The following is a 10,279-nucleotide window of genomic DNA, read 5'->3' as shown; positions in this document are numbered from 1 at the left end:
GTTTCTTTATAGACAATACTCAACTGCTAATTGATTGGAGGAATTTTTTATTTCCATTATTACAAGAAAATAATATTCGTCATTTAAGAAATTATATTGACTGGGATATCATCAGTCAACGAAACGATTTATCTCTCTCTCACATTCATTTCTGAATGCACTGATAAGTTAAATTGGGAAATCCTATTTTATTATACATTTCTGCTAGTAAGTGGAGTAATAATTTCTGTTGATTGTAAACAATCAACAGACATTATTACTCCACTTACTAGCAGAAATGTGCCATGTTTTAGATAAAGTGAATGAGAAAACTGGAAAAGCTTAAATATAATAAACTAATTTAATCTATTAATGTAAAAACAAAAACTTTCAAAAATAATTTTGTTTTGGTGTTATATTATTTTATACAATTGTCGTGTATTAATTTTCTCGGATATTAAAACATTTAATAATTAATACACAAACTCTGGCTTATGTTAAAATAACATTAATTTAATTTAAATTCTTAATTACAAAATTAGTTTTATGATCAGCATGCATCAAATCACTACTACTGCTATTAATGACACAAAGTAATTGATGACACAATGAAACGTTCAGAAAGTCAGCAATCACTATTGGTTGCCTTTTGTTGTACATCTGCGAACAAACACTTCTCAGCAAGTTAGTGTTTTAAAACACAGATAGGATATCAAAGAAATGTTATTGTCACGTTAGCAATTTTCTTTATCTGCTCAATTTCTAAATTTCTTGCCCAAATTTCAGATTATTTGTGGTACCAGATAATATATAAGCTTCGACTATGTATAAGTGATCTGCAGAGGAATTCTGGTACTCTTTTTCCACAGACTATGGTTTATTTTTTATAATAAATTANGTGTATTAATTTTCTCGGATATTAAAACATTTAATAATTAATACACAAACTCTGGCTTATGTTAAAATAACATTAATTTAATTTAAATTCTTAATTACAAAATTAGTTTTATGATCAGCATGCATCAAATCACTACTACTGCTATTAATGACACAAAGTAATTGATGACACAATGAAACGTTCAGAAAGTCAGCAATCACTATTGGTTGCCTTTTGTTGTACATCTGCGAACAAACACTTCTCAGCAAGTTAGTGTTTTAAAACACAGATAGGATATCAAAGAAATGTTATTGTCACGTTAGCAATTTTCTTTATCTGCTCAATTTCTAAATTTCTTGCCCAAATTTCAGATTATTTGTGGTACCAGATAATATATAAGCTTCGACTATGTATAAGTGATCTGCAGAGGAATTCTGGTACTCTTTTTCCACAGACTATGGTTTATTTTTTATAATAAATTAGCTAGTTATTATCATCATCATTGTAGATACAGTAATAAGATTGATATTACTGTGTAACTTTCTCAGATTAAAATAAAGTATATTGTAATAATATTAATATTTATAGGAATTTGTCATATTAAAATATTCTTTAATGAAATTATATTATTTTTAACATATTTTCTTTCTACAGCTAAACATAATAATTCGTACGAATGGAAAGTAGCTGCGCTAAAGGTAAAATCTACAATGTAAAATTTAAAATTCAGTTATAAGTGTTTACAAATTCTCCGTTTTTTTACAAGAATCCAAATTTTATAACTTTTGACGCAACTCAGACTAAAATGATAGGAGGATATCATTTTCGTGTCTTCAAAGCTCTCCAAGAAAAACTGAAATTTCGGTATTTTGAAAATTATTTCGAAAATTCTATTTATGATTTAATTCTACGAAACTGTAAAAAGTAGGATAATATACATAATTTATTTCAAAAACAATAAACAATTCGGTTAAGTTTATTTTGTTTGTTTAATTATAAATAGTCGATTAATTTGTGTAAACAATTTATAAATATTTTCAGCACATCTGTGCAATAACTGTTATAAATTTCTATTATATTATAAACCATAAAATTTAAACAGAATTCTAATACGAAAAATTGTTATGTATAATTATATTCACATATAAATGGAGCTTAATGTTCACTCTTTGATTTATAAACAGTAACACAATAAAACATATGTTGTAGCCTTATTGATCTAATAGTTCTAAAGAGTAAACAATAAGTTCTGTATAAATCGTAAAAAACGAATAATTTATGTATATGAAATTGCCTATGGAAAGGAATTAATGTTTCTATAAATAGGATGACAGATGATGTTAATTATAAATTTTTTTAACGTATCACTTGTACCATGTAATATAAAATTTGAGTATTTCCAAAATGTTCTATATATTCTAAATTACTATTAATGTTGTATTAAAATTTTCTACATTATTGTCAATGACATTGTCCTGCACTTTTTATAATATAATCAGTCTCAAAGTCCTGCTTTAATAAAACTTTTATAGGATAAAGATTAATATTGTATAATTTCTGTAAAAATTTCTCCCCACAAAGCGAATGATGAATATACGAATTAAAAAATATCTCTTATCAAAAATTTTTGTAAATTAATTCAGTTTCCGTTGTACACAATCTAAACACGTCATCGAAATATATACTTAAGAAAAGAAATAAGCCAAACAACCATATCTTTACATAATGTTGCTTACTATTTAATTCTTTTCTTTATTCAAACTGGTCATGATACTTTTTAAGAGTATTTCAAAGCTTTTCTTCAACTAGTCTGTTATTCCCCACCATATAACGTACAGAGACCTATCGCAATAAAAGAGTATATTACACATGTTACTCATTAAGAACTTTTCTTCCATAATTTCATATGATATATTAACAAAAGCTTAGAGTAAATTTACATTATTCAGATAAAGTGGATTTTTCAGTAGCAAAAATACAGAATTACAGAATTTAGTATTTATACTAAAAGAATTTTTAAACGTTTACATTTCTATATTTCATATTAGAGTGAATTTAAGAATTTTTCCTCCATTTATCTTTAACTAAAATTTAATTTTTTGTGCAAAATTAGTTATTCCATAGCTAAGCCAATAGATGAATACTTTGGAACATTAAGCAAGAATGGAACATGGACTGAAATGACTGGTAAAATTGTAAGACAAGTAAGTAATTTCTTTTTAAACACCTACGCTTATTTATTATATTAGTGTTTGTTGTTTTATTCGATTTTTTTCTTGTTTATACTGTATTCTGTATAAGTTGTGTATGAACAGATAAAGTAACCATACATAAATGATTCGAAATATTTTGTTTCATTCTGCTAATAAAAATAACACTTATGCAGTGAATCCGTAAAATCATAAAAGACATTGATATGTCAGAAGAGTATACAGGTACTTAAATGAAACTATTTATTTTGTAATAAAGTAAAGCGAAAAGTTTTTCAAACCAGCATTTATCTATTGCTTTATCACATGATGACATAGATCTGTTAGGAATTACATTTACAGTAATCCAGTACATCAGATAAAACTGCAAACATATCTACCGATTATATTTATTGTTGTACTTCATTTAATTGATAACAAGTAATGTTTTTAAGACAAATAATTAATAATATACATTTACAGTACATTTATTCTCTATTGATCGTTGCAATTTCAAACGTTTTTGTTTAAAAATTATCATCGATTGAGGCTTTATGGAGCTGCAATGTGTGCAGAAACGTGTATCTGTAAAGCTCCTTCGAAAAAAGTTTTAAAACTTTATAATAATTAGGAAACTATTATTTCATGAAATTGTTCTTTCACTTTTTTAAATAATAAAGTAATATATATGTTTGTGCGAGTGAATTCAAGCATTCAACTTTTTCATAAAGAAAATACGTTGATTTTTATATCACCAAATAATATCACTTTTAAGATTAAATTTTTCATCAAAAGTCACGTTTTAGTTACTGAAATAAAACAATAATTTCTTTCTAATTATAAGGAAGTGGACATGGGAATAATTCCGATGTTTATTAAATTCGGTTTATATTCAATGGTGGAGTTTTCTGAAACAATTGGATTACGATCTGCGATTTTTGTTGTCAAAGCTCCACAGAAGTTTTCTAATTGGAGTTCTATTGTTGCTCCATTTACATTTACGGTAAGGAATTGTTATTTCACTTATAACATTTTCAACATAATTGACATAATTCAAATTTTTAGATGTGGATCTCTGTGTTCGTAACCACAATTGTTTTCGGACTGGCATTGCACAAAGTATTAAAACGTGACTTTTTATTACAAAATATTAAAGTATTTTGGCCAAGAAGTAAGGTTTTCTGGAATTTATTTTGTACCTTCGTATATCAAGGTAAGATTATTTATTTTTGTACAATTTATAATAGATCGTTTTCATATATTAAACTTTGTATATGCAGGAATAAATTTAGGTTTTATAAGAAGGTTTTCATCGAGATTTATGATAGGAATATGGTGGATATCTACCGTTGTTTTAGTATCTAGTTACAGTGGAACTTTAATGTCCTTCATGACGTATCCTGTTACTGAAACAGTTCCGAAAACTTTTGATGAATTAGCAAATTCTGTCCTCATGGGAAAATATTCTTGTGGAATACCCTCTAAAGGTGAAATATGGCGAAGAATTTCTGTAAGTTAAGCAATTATGTAAAATTAATATATTTTAGTCAAAAACTTAACATGTCGAATAATTTTAGAATTCCAAATTAAAAACTGCTAAAATAATAACAGATCATATAACAGAAAACAACAACTTTATTAAGTTATCAGAAGGAATAGAAAGAGTGCAGAAAGAGCGATTTGCTTTAATATACGGTGAACATGTGATAAAAAAGTATATCCGGAAAGAAGATTTCAATAAATTTGTCTTTTCGAATGACAAATTTGACACATATATAGAAGCTTATGCAATGAAAAAAAAAATTTCCATTTTTAAATCAAATAAACAAAATGTAAGTATCACTTTCAGGTAGATCATTTTTAAGTTTTTACATTAATTTCTAAAACGATACAATTAAAAAACCTTAATTTTCAGAATACGTCGTTTATTTGATTCTGGATTTATCGATAAAATCGATCATGCTGAAGATTCTGAAACAATCGATGCTTCAGAATTCCACGAATTATCTGTGGACGAAGTCATCAGCCCTATTTTATTACTTATATTAGGCTACATTTTGTCTCTTTTCTGCTTAATTGTTGAAAGAATTTATATTAAATTATTCTGTTTTTAATGCTTTATATTTTATTTACTTTATTAGTAATTCACTTTAGTAATAAAGTGTCAACTAAAGTTTCGTATTTATAATAAAATAATCTTTAGAATAAAAGTCAAATAATTCCATTTTAATTATCGTATGCTCTAATGTAGATATCTCACTGTAGTTTAGAAAACTATTATATAAACTTCTCAAAAATTTTTTGTATATAAAAAAATTTTAAATTAATATCAAAATGCACATGTGTGTAATTTCAAGTTAATTTTTACCCATATTAATGGATATTATTCACACGCATAATACATATTTTATGTGCATAAAATATTAATAAATGTACACGTGCAAATGTTACTTGTATTCTCCATAAGCTCTCAAAAACAATTGTAAATTTTGTTACTAATTATTCAGTATTATAAATAAATAAGCATAAAGTATAATGAAATTTATTGTGTCATAATAAATACTGCTATTTAATACATTTTTTCTATGCTACGATTTATATAAATAATAAAATGTGTTAATTGTTAGATAATAGGGGTTACAGTAAAAAATAAGCTATGGTAAACTCGTTTATTTTCTAGTATAAAAAATATTTTTTTTATTTAAATTATTCAGATTGCATTGTCAATATGTTTACATTTATTAATGAATACATTAAGATATAAAAATATTTTTCGAGAATTGAAAAAACAAAATTCATTTTTACCTTTTTTTTGTGTTATATGTTTAACAAGGAAAAGTATCGAGTTTTTTTTCAAACCTGTTTTGAAAACCCTTGAATTCAAAAAGTTAAGAGAACGGATAAACGTTCTGTGTATGACTGTGTTGGATCCTATTTTTTAATATCTAAGGATAAGTACAAATTATAAAACGAAATATATTATAGTAACTTGTATATAAGAGGCATTGTCCATATAAAATTTTAGTGGTTGATCAACTAGTAAAAAAAATAGAAAAATATCACGTGTCATACTTAAAGTACAATCAATTTTAAGTAATAAAGATTATAGTTGTAATTTAACCATCTAATAATTTCTGTAAAAGTTTTCTCACCCCTCAAAATTGAATATATGTAATTTTATTAGATTAATTTATTTCAATAATAATAAGAGTAATAATAATAATAATAAAAGTAATTAATAATTAATAATTTAATTAATTATTAGAAGTTTTTCACTAATATTACGTAACAGATAGCGACAGAAACACTTTTGACTGCTGTTGTGTGAAAACTGAAATAACTTGTTTGCTGATATTTGATTTTGTTCTTCTCGATGGGTGTTAAACATGCATGGCCTTCTGGCCGACGTCATTTTTTTAAACAATAAAAACAGTAAATTGACACGATCAACTTTACTAAATATAATATATATATATGTAAAGCTTTTTTTCCTAGTTTTTCAATCCTGACATTAAACTTCAGATCTCGTATTGTGTGTTCGAAGCTTTTGTTCACTGATTAAAGTATTTTAATTATCTTTGTTTTTTTGTTCGAAATGTGTTCTTTTGTTTCAGTCGTCATACAGGTTTTTGGGCATTGAGCCGTGTTTCTGGTTTAGATGGTTTACCTTTACCTTTACATACATCAATATTAGATTGCGACATTAAATCAAGCGAAGACTATGTTATCTTGGAACGTATTACGGAAAGTTTTAAAAGATATTTGATGAAAATTCTTCATCTTCTTTTATAATTTACGTGAATAATTTGGAATGAAAGAAGATCGTGTTATTCCGATTTAGGAAATTTGCCGGTTATCAAGTCAGTGCTGATTGGATGGTTACTGGCAAATTTATCACACAGAAATACACAGTATAGCACAAAAACTGTACAGCACTATACGATTTACACTATACAAACCTGGGTATGATTTATTAACACAAAAAAGCCCGAAAAAATAAATAGTTGTTCTGATTGCGACAGTGTATTTATATTGAATATATAAGTTATATTTCATAATTGAGATTTATAACACTTAAAAAAAATAGTGTTTTAAATATTTTGGAAGTTTTGTATTACTGCATATACTTATTTTAAATGAAATAGTGCTATAATGTTTAATTACGGTGTTCTCATTACTGGCACTAGATGTCGATGCTAAATAAGTAGTAGACTGTTTAGAAGCAAAAAGTTAAATAAGTCGTTAAAAATGCGCAAAATCGCTTTTTATTTACTGTTCGTACGTTGTTGCACCAGTTGTGAAAAGGGTAGACAGATAATATTACCGAGAGATAACGAACGATCAAATTCAGTGAAAGGAACACATCGAATTGAAAATTAACTGCGAACGAACACAACAATAAAGAGTACCACATTATCAAGTGCAGAATTATAAAGATTCTACTGTATTATTCAAATCTATGAAAAGGGAAAACTAATAAATATATTTGTAACTGAGAGCTATAAATTTGAAATTATTGGCATTATCGCAGATTCTGCAGTTGATAGTAAATTCACTGTTAAACCTTAACACTTACACAATGAACATTTCGTAGAAACTTTATTGACCATTTTAAATTCCGCATTTTTATTTTTATTACTTTATTAAAGTATAAAGTAAAATAATGAAATATCTAAATTAGATTTTGAAAAATTTATAAATTATGCTAGTGTTGATGTTTCCTATTGTGACAACTGGGGATTCCAAGATTACTCTTATTTTAAATACAAAATGGTAAATAATTAAGAAAATTCGTTAAAATATTTTTGTCAGTGCTGACACTAATCAGTATAAACTAGTCACGTTCTAACGTGCAATTAAATTAATTTAACTTATTTTTCGAGTAGCTGAAAATATAATAATAACTTGACCGCAATTATAACAGGGTTTATTAAATAAAACACTATTATGTAGAATACGTGGTTTGTGGGTCGATATTAGAGTTATGCATGAATAAAATAAGAAAATCGAAACGTTAGAGATATATCTGTTTATTTATTAAAACATAAGGATAATTATTATATACAAATAAATAAGTATGCTAAATAAGAACAAAATAAATAGTATCCTTATAAATACAAAAAAGAAAACTTTTAATGTAACCTTTAAACTAGAGTGGAAAGAGAATTTACATAAAAATACTATCGCATTACATAACGTTCGCGTGAAGAGTTGAGAGTTTTAGGGTACACATAGAGGTTGGGGAACTAGAAAACGTATGACTAAAGAATTTGGAACTCAACAAGAACACCAAAACAGAGGAAGTTTTTTATTAAAAAGTATATAATTTTTAAATAAAGTTTCATTTGATATATTATTAAAACATTATTTTAACAAAATTGTTAAAATATTTTCCTTAACTTAAACTATATTTGAAATACTGAGAGTAATTTTAGTGTCATATCCCATGCAATTTGGTAGCTGTAAGCATATTTACTTTAGTAAAGCATAGATAATGTTCTGTTTAACAGTGTATAATATTTTTAGATTTCACACAAATGCTTTATTTGCGTCAAATTGAATATAATTTGATACCAAAAATACACATATTATATTTCAACTCGCTATAATTTTTTCTCCTGTTTCACTGATTGCAATCAATATTGTTTGCAAATAAGGAAAACATATGGCTTTTTTAAGTGAAGTCATTAGAAATTTCGTACTACTGCGAGAACATTTGTTAACAGACCCAGGTTACCCCTTACTGCGAAAGTAAATAAACGTAATTGTTTTCTAACTCTATTTCAAACACTTTTTGGTGAGTTGTAAATCGAACAATTGGCAAAGTTTTATTTTCATTTTACTCAGGAAAATGTTGTTTTTAAAATTTAACAGATAGTTTTGTTAAATCTTTAAATATTAATTTAATTTTTAATTTTTAATGTGATATAGTCGTGTGTTATGCTTAACTCGATCACTTAACATAAAAATTGACATCGCTAAAAATTTTACATAAACCATCAAAATTTTTTGCCGATAATTTAAATATAAATTTTTCCTTGCAAAAAATGAAGGAATAAAAAACATGATCGCTGGACCATCAAAAATTCAGAAATTTACGACATGATGTCGAATGCGTAAATTCTTTTATTTATAACTAAAAGAATTTTCGAAATTTCATCAAAAAATGCATTTGCAACAATGCCTAAATGAAATTTTTATGCAAGTAACGCAAATTGTACAATTAGCGCAATTTCTATTATTGTAAGTAATTTTCAATATTTTTGTCACTCATTTCTCGCGTACTACAACGCGATTTCTCGCAGAGTATAATGCGACCTCGCTGAGTGTAATAAGGAAATGCAATTTCTCGACTCAAAATCGCGCTAGAATCGATCTTTTTCTTGAAATAAAAAATAATTGGGAAAGAAGAATTGATAACAGAAAAAATGCGCGCAATGGTCGTGATCAACAATAGCGATTATCTCGAGCATGTTTTTTCTGTTGAATTTTTTCGAAAATTTTCTGATAAATGCTGGTAAAAACTGCCAACAGACGCCTGGTGATCGAGTAAGGGCTAGTAGTGTTCAGTATGGTTAAGATATATCTATGGTCACTGGCAGAATCTATGTCGGTAGTATAACAATTGTGGAATCTATGGTGATGTGGCTATTTCCTAATGTTATGTTTATCCAACGTTTCCCTGTTATACAGGAATAGTTTGGAAGGGTGCTGGTGTTCAAGTGAGTAAGGTTGTGTTGGACCATGGTTGCGTTAACTATGTTACTCCAAGGTTTATCTCTTGGACTATGCCAGGCCGCATAGTCGTCATCGAAGTCACTTCCTATTAGGATAGGTTTATGTTTGTGTGAGTTCAGGAGGTGATAGATGTATTTAGTGGCCGTGTCAATGTTAGTGGAATGTAAAATATAGACAGAACATATGTACAGGTGAGTGTTACTGTCTGTAACACAGATGGTGGTAATGTATTCTGTGGAGTGTTGAGATACATAACACGCGGTAATGTTTTTGTTCTTGATGATATTAACCTTGATGCAATAGCCAAAATTCTGAAATAGATAACATTTCAGTCACTGAATCTGACAATTATGTTGGAAACAGTGTACGCTTATTACATCATGATGATGTCTGTATTGCCCATAATAGAATTGTGAATGAAAATGGAGCAGCCAGCATTGCATTTCTGTGCATTTTTCTTTGAGCTTATAGCTGCTTGTTTTTGTATTGTGTACGA

At 27.0% G+C, this 10,279-nt stretch overlaps 1 protein-coding gene across 1 annotated transcript; it reads left to right on the top strand.

The window, feature by feature from the left end:
* Positions 1 to 2,969: 2,969 nt before the first annotated feature.
* Positions 2,970 to 9,875, top strand: LOC111615144 (glutamate receptor-like; the record flags this gene model as incomplete). Its single annotated transcript, XM_023356545.1, has 8 exons — positions 2,970 to 3,060; positions 3,890 to 4,048; positions 4,111 to 4,258; positions 4,326 to 4,555; positions 4,623 to 4,759; positions 4,961 to 5,104; positions 6,660 to 6,781; positions 9,739 to 9,875. Coding segments are annotated over 8 exons (1,168 nt in total), but the record flags the coding sequence as incomplete, so codon positions are not given.
* Between the last annotated feature and the right edge of the window lie 404 nt (positions 9,876 to 10,279).

Source organism: Centruroides sculpturatus, unplaced genomic scaffold (genome assembly GCF_000671375.1).
Source record: "Centruroides sculpturatus isolate CEXI.00-Female unplaced genomic scaffold, Cexi_2.0 scaffold2294, whole genome shotgun sequence".
Lineage (NCBI taxonomy): Eukaryota > Metazoa > Arthropoda > Arachnida > Scorpiones > Buthidae > Centruroides > Centruroides sculpturatus.
Note: the sequence above shows the minus strand (reverse complement) of the source record. Positions and strands in the feature narration are given on the sequence as shown.